An 18,673-nucleotide genomic window follows, 5' to 3' on the forward strand; every position below is an offset into this window, starting at 1 on the left:
TTACTTTGAACCTCTCATTCCTGCCTCCAAGACTTCTCAAGAGCAGCACCTGTCCTCTGGAACGCGTTACCAAAAAAATATTCGTGCAAATCACCGACGCACTAAACTTCAGGCGTGCTCTTAAAATGCACCTCTTTAGGAAGGCATACCATATCCAGACTGCAATCCTCGCTAGCCGTGAACAACCGGTACCTGCAGTCATCCCGATTCCGCCACTATATGGCCTGACCATTGTCTATGTAAAGCATCCCTCACGCTCCACCTCTCCATATTGTGCACATCTCCAGCCCCTTTACCTTCTGTATGCCCCCATTATCTGTAGTATGTAAGCTCGTTGGAGCAGGACCCACACCCCAACTGTTTCCATCAATTGATTACTTCATGTAACCGTGGTCTTGTTTTACTTCCCCTGTATTGTAAGTGCTGCAGAATATGTTGGCGCTATATAAAGATTATTATTAATTAGCCCATGTAAAAGGGCCCTTAGAAGGCAGCATTCCTGTAAGCCAGTCTTCTCCAGAAGGAATAGATAATCATGTACAGACATGCATGGCCTCATAAGTCTCCTCACACCTACTATGTGCTCTTTACAAGGAGAAACTATACCCCTCCTAACCCACGTCATAGACCTCTCACCCAGCCAACCAGTAGCCTATTGTACACAGATGAGGGGCAAACCCCCTAAAACTGTATGTATAAAAGATTTTCTTTTCTTTCTGGAGAAGACTCCGGTTTGGGCTTTTGTTACTAGTCCTGTTGCAAGGCCTATCAAAAAAGGTCAGACATTGGCACCCTGTAGGCATTGTACCATCTCCTGCTTGTATAATATTAAAATCGGGACACATTCACTATAGGAGTTAATTTAATTACTTCCTTATGGCCCTTTTACACGCAACTATTATTGCTCAAAATTCGTTCAAATGAACGAATTTGAGCAATAATCTTGCAGTGTAAATGCACAAATTGCTCACTTTTAGTTCACAGGTTTTTAAGCTGACTTTTCAGTCAGCCTAAAACTCATCGCTGGCTTCTCGTCCTGTGTAAACGCTCCTCGCTTCACATAGAAGATGAAGGGTTAAGCAAGAAGCCCGTGATCCAGCGGTGAAATCTGTCAGTGTAAATGCTCTGCAGGAGCGCAGACTACCTTAGCAGAGACGTTTGCGCTCATGCAGTTGTTTACCCAACCGTCTACTCATATAAAAAGGGCCATTAGTGTCCTACCACGATGATGACCGAAATTATTGATGTCATGCATTACAGTGTCAGCTCTTAATTGTATTCAGTTTGACCGCTCTAATTAAACACTTTACTCAGAATGTACATACGTTTATTTAGAAAGAAGCAGAGAAAATATTTAATGTAAAAGGTCTCTGGAAAACAGGAGGCATAAATAATATTAACATCTGTACAGTGCAGTTTCCATGACGACAAAGAAACACTCAAAAGATGAAGATCTACTAAGGGAAACTTCAGGATCCCCCTCAGTAGATATGTCCTTGCCTGGGACTGCTCTCTATTAGTCACAGCAGATTTCTTGCCCGTAATGAGTGGCAATCAATAATATAGACAATTAATCTACATGCAGCAATCATGAGTATGAAGACCAATAATCATTCATCTCCAAACATACAGTTTACAAGTGCTGGCAGCGTATCCTAATTACACGTGCTGCTGACAAAATTATTTTTTCATGCCAGCATAAAATATGCAGTCAATGACAAACAAAGGTAAAGGTGTGGGATGCAATTTTTATAACCAGGGAGGAATTTTTAACTGATTAGAAGCCTTTCTATTGCTCTTCACTGCTACAAGAATAAAAAAGGAACAAACGACAGCTGGTACGGCATTGCTCAAAGCAGCGGCATTTTTTGCAATTATTAAACAACGAACGATAAACCTATAACATGTTACATATATGTGGATTAAAAGTGTGACAGATTTAAAGAAGCAGATTTGTGTGTATGGATTTTACGGTTCTCTTCAAATACCAGAGCCCAGTGGGTACCGTTGACATAATCGCAGTAACTCTGCTTTTTCTGAAATGTAAAAGCAAAGAACATGTTAGCATCAAAGTACACAAGCCCAAATACTAGAGCAGTATCGCACTCACTACAGTCCTGAGAACAAATCCACATGACAGTTTACTTCTCTGGACTGTCAGCTGACATGCTGTGGAGGAGAATTTATTTAAAGCTAACACCAGCACGGAATGAATCTCATCTGTACTTACGTAATGCTTCCAATAAGATTATTCAATGTAAAGGCCAGAGGGACAGTTGGGTAGGTGTCCGAAAGATGAATTATCAGCTCAAACTTGACAAGTGCCGCCAAACTTGAAAACAGTAGTTTAATCCTAGGAGAGAAAATTGAAAACCTTCAGATGCAAATTGATTATCTTTTACATTTTTGTTATTTTTTTTATTTACACATTTCCCCATTTTTATTTGGGGACACGGCTACATGAGTGCTTGTTTTTTGCAGAATTATTTGTATTTTTCAAATGGTACCATTTAACAGTATGTTAAATATTGGCATATTCCTGTATATTGGAAAACTTAGTATCTTTCCAAATGGGAAAGACTGCATTTTGGGAAGATATTTTTACAGTGCTCATGGTGCAGCAAAAATAGGCCTCTTCTCGTTATTCTGTGGGTCAGTATGATTACGGTAATACCAAATGCATGTGTTTTTTTTTAATGCAGTGCTAAAAAATAAAAATCTTAAAAAATATATATATTTTCTGTTGCTATCTTTTTCTATCTATGCAGCTGTTTGAGGCCTTTTTTTCACAAGGTGATCTGCAGTTTTGATTTTGGCTGATATTGGGGTACATACAACCTTTTAATCGATTATTTTGAAATTGGGTGACAGCGTTTACCAAGTGGGATCAAGTGTGATATTTTAATAAACTAGACTTTTACAGACACAACTATGCCAATTTTTAATATGACTGGGAAAAGAGGGGTTTAAACTTTTTTTTTTTTTTAAGGGAATCTGTCACCTTAAATTTTGTGCCTAAACTGCAGACAGCATATTACAGAGCAGGAGGAGCTTAGCAGATTCAGTATAACTTGCATTATGGGTGGTCCCATCAGTGATTGGCAGCTACTCCTCTATGTACAGTCATACAGATAGCTGCCAATCACTGATCGGACCACCCATTGGACTGTTTAGCTCAGAAATATATAGTTTTTACAGGGAAAGATTCAGTAGAACTTGTATTTTATTTATATCAGTCTACTCCGTGGATATGATGCCTGCAGTTTGGACAGCATTGTTGACAAACTCCCTTTAAAAAAAAAAAACAACAAAAAACGTTCCCTTTTTTTAGTCTCCATAGGGAACTTGAGTTTCTGATCATTTGATTGCTTATATAACACACTGCAATACTATAGTATTGCATTATTCTGTATTAAAGATGTGCCACAGACAACAATCATGATCAGGCCCACAGCTGTCAAAATTGACAGCAGCATTTAAATAGTTAAATCATGAACAAAGTCCCCTCTAAATCGTGGCTCTTGCAGGCAAGTGTCAGCTGTCAAAAGACAGCCAACAACTTCCCTGTATGCGGTAGTTTCAGCTCCCAAGGTCACTTCATGCATTTACACACGGAGTGTGCCATACAATTATTGCGCGCATCAGAAGAGTGTTAAGTTATGTGAAACACTCCTCTACCCCATGCAATACAATCCTAATACAAAATATTGTGCCAAAAATACACACAAATTAGCTGAGTAATTTTGTATCTCCAGCTCCATCAATTTCTAGTATTATGCCAACACACACCACCACTTCATTACGTAGGTAGCCTTTGCCTCGTTATAGATTTCTATACCAGCTAAGGATGGAAACATAGAGCTTGAGCATGGGGACATTCCTCGGATGGTATCAGAACGGTATACAACAACTCAATGAAATGTTTTTGCTGCAATATGTTCTGAGAAAGTAGTTTATATTTGATTACTGCTTGAGGGGAAGACTGTATCCTTCAAGAAAACGACTGGAGCGTGCTCTGTAGTGAAGTTATACATTTCTCATGAAATGTAAAAATATAAATTCTATCCAATAAGCTATTAACTATCTTCGCTCAAACCCTATAACAGTCAAGTGGCTGTTTCCAGCAGTGCATTGTAGTTACTCAGAATTTATAAGGAGGTCGGGCTGTAAATGTAGAAAATGTGATTAAAGTAAAATCAAAAAGGTGATTGGCTAGCTTACCTGACTGTAACCAATTCACAGAGAACATATGATTGCCCATAAAACACTTCATAATAAGTAAAGCTAAGTGTTTGCAAAGTTAAATAAATTTTTACGCTCGACAACCCTCTTAAAAAAACAAAACAAAAAAAACAAAAAACAGCTGGTCATGTGATAGAAGTACAAAAGAAGCCATACTCTCCTCACTTCTCTCCCCAAGAAACAGCTAAACTGCTCCCATGGTGCTCCAATTCTGTACTGATCGCAAAATTCAGGTGCCACTAATAGAGATGAGCGAACGTACTCGGATAAGCACTACTCGTCCGAGTAATGTGCTTTATCCGAGTATCTCGCCGCTCGTCCTGAAAGATTCGGGGCGCTCCGCTGCTGACAGGTGAGTCGCAGCGGGGAGTGGGGCAGAGCGGGCGGGAGAGGAGAGAAAGATCTCCCCTCCGTTCCTCCCCGCTCTCCCCGCTCCGCAGCGCGTCCCGAATCTTTCAGGACGAGCGGGGAGGTACTCGGATAAAGCACATTACTCGGACGAGTAGTGCTTATCCGAGTACGTTCGCTCATCTCTAGCCACTAAGCCAGAAGTTGCAGCCTCACCATTATGAACTGGCATCTAGGATGTGAGCACTGGTGCCAGAAGAACTATGCCGCCTCAGTTTACATAATAACATAGTATGTTAGGCTGAAGGGAGACAATGTCCATCTAGTTCAGCCTATTTCCACCAGCATTGTTCATACAGGAGGAAGGCAAAAAACCCAATGGAGGCAGAAGCAAATTTAGCCCATTGGGGGGGAAAAAAATATTCATCCCAGGCTGCAGTGGTCACCTGACTTCCGCTGTCTGTACAGATGCAGTACTGCAAAAGCCCTTTAGTTTCCTGGAGGAAGAAGAGAGGAGAATATGTTTTGTTTTTTTTAATTTTATCGCATGACTAGCTGCTCATTGAACGGGTTGTCTGACTATTTTTTAAAGTGTGAAAATACAAGCGTTTTGCTTTATGTTAACATTGAATCAGTATCACACAAAAATGAAATAATTGAATGTTTGCAGAAAAATTACTTACTGTAGACTCTGTACTTGGGTCTTCACAATGTTATACTTTGCCCCCCATTTTATTAGGTACTCCAGCTCTTCTCCAAGTAACTTACATCGGCTCACCACAAGGGACAAATTAGAAAGAAGCTGTAAAACAAAAGTGCATATTTAAAATAATGCAACAGTCTAAATATTAATTTTGAGCATCAACAGTAAAGTTATCAGCAAATGACAGGAAATTAAGTGGGATGATCCAAGATAGCAGCTATGAAATTATGCACCTATCTAATACCATGCACATGTTATAAATGCAGTAGTTGGCAATTACAGATTACCTGAGGTAGGTTATTCTGGTTTTTATAGGACTCATTGAAAGCTGCCTTTTCAACATACTGTAAAATCAGTCTATGGACTAGAACAGATGAAGGATGAGCAACTTCGTCTGCAAAGGAAGCGCAAAAGCAAAATAATGATTTGCTACATAACTTTATATGTAAACATCTAGGAAAACAAGAGGGACGACGATCAGGGACAACAGCATATGGACAGAGGTCCATTTTAAGTTAGGAATGCAAAGACAACAAGAGTAAAGGTCCATTTACACGGGATGAATGCCAGGCAGACAATGCCCAACACTCGTCCCTGCGTTTCCACGCTCCTGCACGGGAGCTAGCAGAGCTGTCTCGTTCATGGAGCGGCCAGCAGTAAGGCGGGGCAGTGCAGGAGATTTCTCTCCTCTCGCTCCCCTGCCCGCTCCACTGAGATAACACAGTGGCCGTTTACTACTAAACGGCAGCTGTTTAAACTAAGCAATGAGCTCATTACTGGTCTTTAATGCCGCATAAACGATGAGCTCATCGCTCAGTTTAAATAGCAGAGTTCAGTAGTGAACGGCCGCTGTGTATCTCAATGGAAAGAGGCGGAGGAGCGAGAGGAAAGAAATCTCCTGCATTGCCCTGCCCCCCTACTGCAGGAGAGCACGGGAGCGAAGAAACACAGGGACCAGTGTCGGGCATCGTTTGGCCGACATTCGTCCCTTGTAAATGGACCTTAAGGCCTCATTTAGCATTCAGTACTCCATTAGTATTTCTTTCCTGAATGCACTCCTGATCAGCTTTAAGAAAGCGTATAGAATATATAGCCTACTTTAATTTTGTACCTTGTGTCACTCCTATTTCCTCAGATTGGAAGCTCTTGTGAGCAGGACTCTTATTCCTCTTGTTTCAGTTGTTTATTAGTTTAACTCTGTAAGGTTTGATTTGTAGACGTACCCTCTGATTTGTAACGTGCTGAGGGATTTGTTGGCACTATATAGATAATATACACGTTTCTATTACACAGCATTTCCTCAAGTTACAATGGCCTCAGGATACAGTATTTTCAACATACAGTAATGGAGGATAGACCATTGTAACTTGAAATCAGATTTAACATACAATGCAACAGTCAGCCCGCATCTGCAGCGCACGCACTTTAGCTGCCAATCCAGCCAATTAGCATGGGCGTTTCACTGTTAAAACACCCGCATCACTGACATGCATGCACTAGTTTACTGTCTGGTAATGCTTCTCCGCAGTACGGTACTACATGTTCCACACTTATCTTTACACCTGTGCCAGAGCTGATCTTTGGACCCCTGGTGAGGGGGCTCCATGATATTTTCTGCTACACTGTGTACTGTACAGGACCCTGAAGAAGCTCCTGTCCTCTATATAGAAGTTATTTACAGCTTCCTGCAGCTCTGACTTTTATATGTAAGGACTTGCTTTAGTTATCCTGCTCAATTTTCTTTCATCTGCCTTTGTATTACCTTTGTGGCTTCAGAACTAATAACCAGTTTTCCATAGATTTTTAGTCTATACATTGTCAATATTTTTAACATACAGTGATTGTCCTGGAACCAATACTGTATGTTAAAAAGGGGTATTCTGGACTTCTTTCAACTGGTGACCTATCCTCTGGGTAGGTCATCAGTAATTTATGGATGGAGGTCCTCCATTCAGGATCCTTATCCATCAGCTGATTGTCAGTACAGCGGGCCAGACGCGGCCATCAGAGATTAGCTCAGGGAGAGCGAGTGCTGGCTTCACTCCCATTGAAATCAATGGGAGTGCAACACTGCGATTGCAATTTCTGCTTCTGTTACTGACAGGACTGGACATCTTGTCCTGTCCAACGAGGAGCAGGAGATTAGAATAGAAGCATGGCACTCCCAATGATTTCAATGAGAGAAGCTGGCCCTCCCACTTCTTTACCTGTCCATTGACAGCGACATCAGGCCCAATATACTGGACAGTGGGGTGACCGATCAACTGATGGACGGGAATCCCAATCAGCGGACTCCTTTCCAACTACTGATTACTTATTCAAAGGTAAGTCAGTTTAAAAAAGCCTAGAACATCCTTTTAAAGTGACCAGCGTATTGCCCTCTGTTCAGGATCTACTTCTGGTTTTGGCTAAGAAGAAGAAAAGTACTGGTCCAATTGCGAAGTGTGAGTGAGGCCTTAATTTGTCAGAAAATAGTTGGAAAGCCTTATAACCACCATACAGCTGCTAATTTTCTTTTACTCAGTTCTAGTTTTTAAGAGGAATTATATGTAGAATTTTGTCAAGCTGCTCTGCACTTTTCAGAAGCAGCAGCGTTTAACCTGAAGTGATGACTTGGGTTTCATGACTTTGCTTCACAAACCAGCATTTAAACTTGAATTTCCTGCTGATACTTTTAAAATTCAAGAATGATTGGACTCACCGTCCAGCTGAGACTCTACGGTCACACTTGAAATTTTTCTGCAAGGTTTCTTATTGAAGCATTCACCATCTGAACAAACAAGAGATAATATATTCTATATCAGAGAAAAGCCATTTCACAGATTATATAGCACAACATAGGCCATTTCTGCACTAAATATACTTGGTGTTCCATGGTAGCCGACTGCTGCATAGAAGATATAAGGAGCATACAGCTTTCATAAATAGGGTAGTTATTCTTGGTTTGAGAATGTCTATATGGTCTTAATGCTGACTGGATTATTAGCCACCTAGAGACCATTTGGATGGCATAGTTTTTACAGTTCATAACACATAATTGGCAGCAAGGACTGAGATAGGAAGCAAATTGCACTTTAAGCACCCCAGTTACCCCAGCACAATGGGACTTTTAGGGTTTTTCCAGCTCTTGAAGAAAAAAAATTGATGACGTATCCTCAAAGTGGTGGGGGTCGCGAGTGGAGAACTCCTGCCAATTAGCTACAGAACACCTATTCCTGGGGACTGATCATAATTTTTTTTTTCACCCTAGAGCTGGAAAACCCCTTTAAAGGACCAGGTACGGTAAATTTACAATACTTCGCCCTGGGCTTTAATTTCGGCCGATAGCAAGAGTACAGCACGTATTAAAGCTTCTGCAATCAAGCAGGAGCAGGTTGGGTCCTCGACTGTCAAACACAGCCAAGGACCCGGAGGAGGGAGAAGCGGTTTCCTCTACAGATGCAGCCCCTATGGACTCACTAGCTACGGGAGAAAACTGTAAAATTCAGAAAAAAAAAGGCAGTGGGAAAATTATATATCACAGGGGGAGGGGGGGGGACAAACAAAAAAACACCAAGGATACATTTTACTAGCTAAAGGAAAAACAAACAAAGTAAACATAGGGCAGTAAAAGCACCACATGGGTAAAATCCCTAAAAAAAAGGGTTTGATCCTTTAGGACCAAAACACCCTGGGTCTTAAAAGGGTTCAATCTGCAATAAAAACATTAAGACTGGTCACCCTGTGTACCTACGTTTTCTGTATTAAGGATGACTGTGGTGGTCATGCGGAGTACAGTTTTCTTTCCCACAAATGTTTGTATTTCCTGCGGCATCGCTAAGCGATGACCTGGGTACCCGCAGCCCATACGCTATATGTTAATTACATATGGGCTGCGTGCCGGGTGGCCTATTCCAACTTCAATGGAGGCAGTCTACGGCAAAATACAGCGAGCTGTGGTTTTTCTTATGCTCGCGGATTTCGCAATTCATTTCCGCGAGTATGAAGGAAAAAAAAAAATCGAACATTCATGCCTTTCAATGCCTGCATTTTGCCACAGATCCTCCGCGCGGACCCTGATCATGGATTCCACAACTGGAATCAGTTCGTGCGAGGCCCCCCATAAAGCATAAAAAGAGCACAATTGCAAACTATATTACACATATAAACATGCTTCACTGTACATAAAGTATGGAAAATGCTAGTCGAGCACAGTAATTGCAATGGAGCAATCTCACGAAGCATCACTCTGTTAAAGTATGAAATCACCTACCAATAGAATCTCCAAATGTGACAGAAAGTTCAAGAGAATTATACAAGAAAATAAAAGTTGCTGCTTGGTCCGTCCATTCAACTAGTTCCCATTCTGTGTAACTGGAATGAAAACAGATTTGAAAACTCTCTCCACTCTGCAGATAATTAAGGTGCAAAATATACACAAAATACATATAGAATATATCTTTATTCCATTCCTCATGACGTCTTTTCAGTGGCATGCACCTAAATAAAATATGTATAATAATAAAAAAAAATGTTCAGTTGTAGAAATTTCTGCAGCAAATCTGCTGCAAGTGAACATATTTTCCAAGAATCAGGGGGAGCATAGAGCATCTAAGTGTATTATTCAGGGACAGTGGTGTCTTATAAGGATTATATAGCTAGTCCTTAATCTGAAAAGCCATGACACTATCTGGCTGGCAATAACGTCCCATAACAGAATCAGCCGTTGACCATTTGCCAGATCAGTAGCAAGATCTATCAGTTTTGACCAAAAATTTTGATACCCAATTTGAGGGAGAGTTTTGTCTGGTTGGTATAAGGAACAATTTGTTTCTTCACTTTTTATGCATGAGGCTGGTTATCTTTAACACAAGTTTACTTTGACTTTGCTACCTGAGTTCTTGTAAATGTTTGCGATTAACACGTTCTTCTTCTTGCAGGCAGTCAAGTTGTCCCAAGACCTGTTTCCTTTCTTCTAGTTCCAGGCTTTCCCTACAAAGGCCAATGTGGAGTGCAAAACATTCACAATGATGGATTACGTATCTTATGTTCTGTAGTGTAAAAGTATATACATTTTTCTTTTTACATAGAAAACATTGGTGAAATATTTGAGAGCTTAAACATGCAGTTCTGCTATTCAGTAGCCTTGACCTTATATTTACAGTGTTTCCCTAAAAATAAGACCTATCCCAAGAAGCCCTACCCTGATTTTTGGGAGAGGGGGGGGGGGGGGTCTTGAAATAAAAGCCCTATGCCAAAAATAAGCCCTAACACTACATGAGGGAAAAAAAAAAAATATTCACCTAGCAGACGCCGTCCAGGTTCCTCCCGCTGGTCTCTGGTGCTTCTGCAGGCTTCAGTACAGTCCTCAACACGGACAAAGCATCTCTTGCTAGTAACAGGGCTTGAATACCCCGCCTCCAGCAAGCAGTTGCTCTGATTTTACAAGCGTCTCCTCATCCAATCAGAGCCGGCGCTCGATGAACCAATCACAGGCATTCAGTGAATGGCTGTGATTGGTTAATTGAGCACCGGCTTTGATTGGTTCACGAGTGCCGCCTCAGCCAATCGATTGCTGGAGGTGGTGTATTCAAGCCCAGTTACCAGCAAGGGATGCTCCGTCTGCGTTGAGGACTGCATGGAAGCCTGCATGAGCGCTGGACACAGCGGGAGGGACCTGGACGGCAAGTATAAAACACCCTCTGAAAATAAGACCCTGTGCCTCTTTTGGGGTAAAAATTAATGAGAGACATTGTCTTCTATTCAGGGAAAAAGGTTTGTTACAATTATATACCATTTTTATACTAGTAGTGATCAAATGGTTAGATAAGTATTTAGTGTTTTGGGTAGAGGAATGTAGAAAGAAGTGTAGTCCAAGCTGATTCTGCCTTATGTTTGTAAGAAGGAGGTCACAGGGGAAAGAGGGAAATGCAGCCACCACAGGCAAGAGTATTTTCTACACTAGTGGCCAAAATTGTAGAAAAAATTTTAGTGCATTTTTGATATTTGATGGCTGAGAACACAAGTTTTTTTGCAATACCATATCTTGGCATTTCATGTACATAAGCACCTCATAACTATATATTAAGACTACAACTATACTATAGTTAGTGTGCATTGAAGAAACTTACCTGATAGAAAGCTGCTCCTGTGACTTTAAGCAGTCAATTTCTGTTTATTACATCAGAGAAAAAAAAAACCACAGTAAGTAGTGTATTCAGACCGAGAAGTTATACTTTCAGAATAAACACCATTTTGCTTTATTAGGCTGGGTTCACACGGGGCGGATTTGCCGCGGAAATTCAGTGCAGAATTTCGCCGCGGCAAATCCGCATGCGGCCGCTAATCCCGGGATTAGCCAGCCATGTGGACGAGATTTCTCAGAATTAGTCCTGGTGGATTAGCCGGCCGCAGCATGCTCATTCTTTTTCTTCTTCCGCTGCGGCCGCACTCTTCTCTATGGAAGCGCCGGCCACAGCAGAAGAGCAAGCGTCCGGGCTGCTTCAAAACCGCCGCGGGTTTTGAAGCAGCGGTTCTCCCGGCAGAAGTTTCGCGGTTTTTCGCTGCGGCCAAACCGCGGGATTTCCGTTGGGAATCCGCCCAGTGAGAACCCAGCCTTAGAATACATTCCAGAATTGCATAAACCACATAAATGCGAAAGATTATGCTAGTAATACTGCCCTTTAATCAGCAGGATTTAGACCAAATGCAGCACGGGACAGTATCCTTAGGCTAAATACACAGACTGATAAACAGTTGAGCCAGAGAAACCCGAACATAAGCAGTCTGTGTGTATGTATCAGACACCATCTGTGTGCTGTTTGATGTGTAGTACACAGCACATTGACATGTACTACTTTCTTCCAAGAACAGGACAAAAAAAATCCAAACAATTTATTTTAATTAGACTATTCGTCGAAGCAAAAAAAAGCACAATTACTCCAAAAAACTAACGGAAAACATGTCTGTGTGTAGCCTCATTGTAAATGGACATAAGGACCAACACTTGCATCATGTTACTCACAATGTACTAAAGCATGTTATGCACTCACCTGCCTGTATTCGCACACAACCTTTACCGGCCAGGCTTTCACTTCCACATTCTTCATTCAGTCTGGTAGTTTCTTACAGGAAAGAAAAATCAAAATGTTAATTGCAGTTTCTGACAAATTAATTTCTCCAGAGGCTTATTCACATGGATGTATGTGTGTTGCACCTAAGAATCTTGGGCACAACATGCATCGGACAGCACATGACACCTGTTGTCTCATCTGCACAGATCATACATATTGCATGTCTTACACTCGTCCCTGTGTCTCTGCGTTCCTGTGCAGGCCTATGCTAATGGAGCGGCCAGCACAGATTTCTCTCCTCAACCCCCCCTTCCCCGCCCTTCTCCATTGAGATACCAACGGCCGCTAACTACTGAACGGCCGCTGTTTAAACTGAACGATGAGCTTCATCGCTCATTTAAAAGATGAGCTGATCGTTCAGTTTAAACAGTGGCCGTTCAGTAGTGAACAGCCGCTGCGTTATGTGAATGGAGGGGGGGGGGGGGGGAGTGAGAGAAATCTAGTGACCTTTAGTCTTCTCAGCGAAAATTTAATAGAATAGGACAAGCATTGATTTTTTTCAAGCGGACCATGATTATACATTTGAATAGCCTAATGGACCATTATTGGGCTATGCGTTGTCCATGATATACATGGACAGCACGGCCAGATTATTTGCCGATGCGAATAAGCCCTAACCTTCCTAACAGCAACAAAACTATGCACTGTCTCCTCATAACCAGTCTGGATTCCTCAATTATCATTTCCCCTTTAGCCACTGTAATTGTTAGTAAAGGCTCACAAAAATGGGTCAGATTCTCTCCCACTCTCTAAATTATGGATTCTGAATCTTGTCTCCTAGCAAGTTGTGAGCAAATCCGCATATGCACCATGCATAGAGTTCAATGAAGCTTCTTCTGCTCGTGGAATCCATAATTTCTACCAGCACATCTGGGCGAAAGTCCATGCCTTTCAATGCCAGTGTATTACTGCATATTGTCCGCGCAGACTGCGATTATAGAATCCGTAATTCAAGTCCGGTTGTGGGAAACTGATACTACTGCCAATTGAAAAAAAAAAAATCTATCTATATATCTCCCAATACTACAATGTATTCAAGTGGTCTCGGGTACCTGATGTAGTATTACTACTCAGGTGAAAAGGGGCAGTATAGCAACCACATTTAACTACAATGTGAACTATGATTGATTCCACAGTCTTTGCCTCAACCAGTTTAGATATGACTGCAAAGTGAGAATAAACCCCTCAGATACATTAGTTTACTTGTACTTGCTCTAAATGCTGTCTAGGTGATCCAAATCTATGGGTGCTCATACATGTTGTGGATCTCTGCTGATTGCAGGGTGGCTCCTGGACTAGTCAATGTTTAAAGTGACAAGTCGAGGCACTAATTGGCAAATCAGTGGTGATCCGCAGCGTTTAGGGGTATTGTAGCATAGATGACAGTGCAAAAACTGGACTACATAGATCTCCTATACCCAATATATATCTGTAAATCAGGACCAGTACAAGAATAAATGCTACAATATTATCCACAGTATTTACTTTTACTATGGATTGAATATATGATATTCAATAACAAAGTTAATAACCATACATGGAAAAACTACTATGATATACGCAAAACACAAACATACCAAGTTCTAGAGTGGAAATACAATTATCAAGCTCTGTGAGAAGCTCATCAGTCTCATGTAGCCTTGCTTGCAGATTCTCCCATTGTGTCTGTTTCATAGAAAGCAAAGTTCCATTACAACTAAATGCAAAAACAATGCTTGGTTTGCTAAATTCACATTTCCCATCAGCTACGAAACGCACATGCACAAATGTTAACAGAGACAAAGAGGTTGATAGGAAGTAATACCTGAGCTGTATGAAGCAGTTTACTGTATGTAGAAACCTTCTCTTCATGAGCTATAAGTTTACTTTTCTTGGAATACAAGGACTTCATATTTTTCAGGGTCACTCCGAAGTACATCAACTAGATTAAATGAAGGGAAAGTGGAAAGAGAGAATGTTTTGTCACGTACACAAACTTATAGAAAAAAAAAAAGTTCAATCTGCCTCTATGAAACACTTCGTTTTACCTCATTTTCTGAACACATTCTGAGTGCTTCCCAGAGGAAGCTGTTAATTTGCACTAAAGGCTTGTGCTGCAGCTCTGTAGACCCCTTTAGTCTGGTAAATACAAAATAAACCTGTTAGCTATGGCCTTCTGGAATTGGCGATACTTAACCTGTAACAGCACTTACTCCTCTATTGTTTGGTACAAAGTGTGACACTCCTCCTCATACATCTGTAGTTTAGGCTGGTGTATATACTGATTTTGTAGGATTTCTATTGCAGTTAGGTCTTCTTTCATGCCACGCTGTAAAAAGAGAAGATTCCATGATTATTCAGTTGCGACATGTAATGTCTGAATAGTTCTTCTAGCATATCAGTTCATGTCTGTGACCTGTATTTCACACAAATTCCCCTTTGCAAAAGGAACCCCCCCCCCTTCTTACTGGGTTACGGCACCTAGATGAACCAGACTCTTATAAGGGGAATTCCACAACAGATATCAGAATTAAAAGGACCGCACTCTGAGATAAACGTATATAAATACAAAATTATCCAAAAAGGACGAGACTCCTCTGGTAAGACCAGTTTACCCGTAAAAGCAGGCTGCCACACCCAAAACAGGAGTTGGCTACAAACTACAAAGCCACCAAGCTGCCAAATTGGGCCTCTCGTCAATCAGGACATCCGAACAGAGTCAGCGGAACATCTGAAGGAGAATATGCCTCGGTCATTAATGTGCAAAACCACAAAGAAAATAAGGCCCAGCACTCCAGGGGTCAAATATCAAGGTCAGAGTGGAAGTCAGTTTTACAATCAATGTGTATAGAAGAGAGGGACTTTGTAGTGGAAATCCCAATGAAAAAGTCCCCCTTAAATCCAGGTGGGCCCAAGTATGCTCTCATAACAGGGTTTTGGAATCCAGGAAAAAGTTCCCCATCTTTTACGCAGAGAAACAGAATTTAATTGTCATTGCTCTAAAAGGGGTATTCCCATCTCAGCATTTCATAGCTGGGTGTTACAGAAACAGCAGGGATAGCATCCTTACCCATTTTCCATAACCCCCTTTGAAGTAAATGGCTGTCATTTAAACCGTGTAGCATTCTGTGCTATGCGGTTTCTGTAATTCCTATTCAATTCAACGGGTGTTACAAAAACACCACAATGCTGACGCCGTAACACCCAAGAGCGATGGTCGGGAGTGGCTGCGGATTTCCCATCTCTGACAAAATGTAGCCGAGATGGGAATACTTCAATTCTTAGAGTATACGGTATGTAGATCAACAAGAACTGGAACTTTAAAGAAACCCCACCTTGGATGGAAGTTCACTGTATCTTGGCTTCTGGATAAGAACGCGGATTCTTAGTAGTACAAAAAATTCCTGTACTGTAATGGTGCCATCTTGAAATTTCTAAGGAAATATAATGCAAAAGTTGTTTAAAAGTTCTTATTTTTTTAATACACACTTTAACAAAGATTCATAATTTCCTTATTGTCCTTTTTAATTTCACATGAATACCCATCCTCCAAGACTTTATTCACATATACATTAAAAATGGGATGCTTTCATACAAGGCATTTTCATCAGAATCTGGTGCACTTCGCTTTTGTCCATAATCTACCCCTATTGTCATCCCACTGGGTCTATAAACAAGAGTATAAAAATACACATATTTTGAAAACGTAGTATGTGCTACATACAATGGATCTAATTTGCAGATGGAAATCTTACTGAAGTCAGAGGTATTCCTAATTTTTCTGTACTGTATCAATACATATTGCATCCATATTTCAAATAGGCTGGGTTATAGAATTCAATTTTGTCCCTAGAAAACAGCCCACAAGTAATATGTATCTGTAATACTAAGAGCATTCTGATGCAATAGGATCTATAACACGGACATAGTGTATCTGCATTGTACAGCCCATACATCCAACATGCAGAGCATCATAAATTTTAATTACAGACTGCCTATAAGTATAATTAAAACTTATTAAATAACAATGTGTGCGGACCTGAACAGGCGGCATAATTCAGACAGTCATGTGCATTTTAGCCCACATATTTACATGCGGTGTATGTGTCAAAACTCAAGCTTTCCCATTAAGGCTTCTAGAAGACAACTGTGCCTGCTATACATAAAGCAGTGGAGCACACCATGATGTTTCTTATTTTTTGAATATAAACTATGTTTATTACATTTTTTTAAACAATTGACACACATTAGCAACTATATACCACATTTTGGAAGCATGTGATAAGGATTCCACATACAGTTATCTGATCATTGGAGAATGCGCTGATGTAAATCAGAAAACGGTATTTCACCTCCATGGGGGAAATATAGCCTTGTAGATCAGGTCATACAGCCATGCTATTAGTTCTTATGATTTGAGATACTTGTGCAACCATACACTGACAAAACCTCAGCCAAGCCGGCCCATTCCAGCAACGCAAAAAAAACCCCCAAAAAACACGTAGCTTGGGGGAAGTATTACAAGTGATCAGGTGTTGAAACTTGAGGAAAGGAGAGAAACTTACTTTCCAGAGGTTTTGCTCGCATCCAGTATCCCACGGTAACTGAGAGTCCATCTGACTGTACTGCTGACCTGCAACACACAAACATTAATATCTAATTAGAATGTTGACAAAGGTCCCAATCAAACCTGTGATGATCCAAGACCAAAACCTCTAAGATATAGCCGCCAGTTGCCCATATTAATGGGAAAGTTCCTTGCCGACTACAAATATGACAATCAAAAGAAATCCCTGGATCAACATCCCATCCAGACATCTAGTAATACTACCATGTCACATTATACTGTAATGTTCATAAGGCATTCAGGACCATTTTGAACTACATTAACTATTACAGTATTCTGTTGCACAGAGTTCATAGTCTCACCGCGCTAAGTTTAGTAAACCCCTGCCTATGGTAGTGAAACCACCTTCATTCTAGTTGTAATTGATGCCCCTTTCCCATTGTTTACAGGCCTAGGTATAAAAAGATTAGAAAGATCTCGGTACAATGCATTCATATATATTTTATAGATTTTTAAGTGGAGTTTAAAACAAAAAAACAAAACAACTGCACCATCTTTGTAATGATGGGAAGGGATGTCTTGTTTTTATGGCATACAGCACGGTAAAATGACAATATAACCGTTCTGTAGGTCCGTATGATTACAATGAGAGCAAATTTAGTTTTTTTTTTAAATCTCTAACAAAACCATCGATGGAGGGCTTTTTTTCTTGAGGGACGACCCATGGTTTCTACCGGTGTGGTTTTTAAAGTACGACTTTTTGATCACTCATTACATTTTTTTTTTCTTGGAAACACTGACCAAAAATCACAAGCGATGAGATTGTGGTCCAGGTGTCATTGCAGCCTGCAATGAGCGATTGCCTATTAAGGCGTGGCTGTGGCACGTCTTAATAGAAAGCCTGTCAGAATACAGTGTAATACTATATTACCGTATTATACTGTAAGGGCTCCTTCCCACGGACGGATTTCCGCCGCGTTGCCCGCAGCTATTAGGTTCTATTGAACCTAATAGGGCAATGCTCACGGTGCGGAATTCCATCGCGGAATTCCGCACAGTGAAGTCACCCGACCTCACCCGTGGCATGCTCTATTTGCCGCGGGTGTACGTGCGGACGGCTTCCATTGTAGTCAATGGAAGCCGTCCGTCACGCTATCTTCCGCTGTAGCACAGCGGAAGATAGTGTGAAACCGCTTCCCCGTCCACCGCGTCATATGACGCTGTGGGCGTGTCCTATGACGTGACCGGCGAGTCACGCGCTCTATTGCGCATGCGCGCCGAAGCGTCATGCGGGACGGAAGACGCCGGATCCAGAGGTAAGTATTGGGGTCTCTGGGGGGGGCGCCGTGACGGGCTCCGCTGCGGAATTCGCGGCGGAGCCCATCACGGCTGTGGGAAGCCGGCCTAAGAGCGATGAAACACCTGCAAGCCGAAGTCAGCTATTGGGGGTAGGGGGAAATCGTAAGTTTAAAAAAAATGTTTTAAAAATCCCAAAAACAGATTTTCCCAGTTATTGCATAAAAAAATTACACTGATTCTGCAGTGAACATGTCCGAAAAATAAAATGCAAAAGCAGAACTGCTTTTATTTTGTCACCCTAATCGAAAAGGTTTTATGTGACCCAAAACGGTACCAATACAGGTCAGCTCGCAAACAGCAATCCTTCACACAGCAGCTTCAATAGAAAGTTATGTGGGTGGTCAAAAGTTGCCAGCAAGGTTC

General features: G+C 41.2%; 1 protein-coding gene across 2 annotated transcripts in view; it reads right to left on the minus strand.

Annotated features, from left to right (window-relative positions):
- Window positions 1–1,316: 1,316 nt before the first annotated feature.
- Window positions 1,317–18,673, minus strand: part of KNL1 (kinetochore scaffold 1) — a 44,826-nt gene continuing 27,469 nt past the window's right edge. For both annotated transcript variants that reach the window (XM_066608659.1, XM_066608660.1), the window contains exons 12-26: window positions 16,950–17,017; window positions 15,720–15,818; window positions 14,598–14,713; window positions 14,433–14,523; window positions 14,210–14,326; window positions 13,983–14,070; window positions 12,325–12,396; window positions 11,404–11,443; window positions 10,166–10,264; window positions 9,546–9,646; window positions 7,995–8,063; window positions 5,581–5,687; window positions 5,274–5,392; window positions 2,231–2,353; window positions 1,317–2,036 (exon numbers count right to left, since the gene is read on the minus strand). In XM_066608659.1, the coding sequence (XP_066464756.1) occupies window positions 1,940–2,036; window positions 2,231–2,353; window positions 5,274–5,392; window positions 5,581–5,687; window positions 7,995–8,063; window positions 9,546–9,646; window positions 10,166–10,264; window positions 11,404–11,443; window positions 12,325–12,396; window positions 13,983–14,070; window positions 14,210–14,326; window positions 14,433–14,523; window positions 14,598–14,713; window positions 15,720–15,818; window positions 16,950–17,017 (1,406 nt within the window). In that variant the 3' untranslated portion in view covers window positions 1,317–1,939. The remainder of the gene's footprint in view (window positions 2,037–2,230; window positions 2,354–5,273; window positions 5,393–5,580; window positions 5,688–7,994; window positions 8,064–9,545; window positions 9,647–10,165; window positions 10,265–11,403; window positions 11,444–12,324; window positions 12,397–13,982; window positions 14,071–14,209; window positions 14,327–14,432; window positions 14,524–14,597; window positions 14,714–15,719; window positions 15,819–16,949; window positions 17,018–18,673) is intronic.

This window comes from Eleutherodactylus coqui, chromosome 6 (assembly GCF_035609145.1).
Source record: "Eleutherodactylus coqui strain aEleCoq1 chromosome 6, aEleCoq1.hap1, whole genome shotgun sequence".
Classification (NCBI taxonomy): Eukaryota; Metazoa; Chordata; class Amphibia; order Anura; family Eleutherodactylidae; genus Eleutherodactylus; species Eleutherodactylus coqui.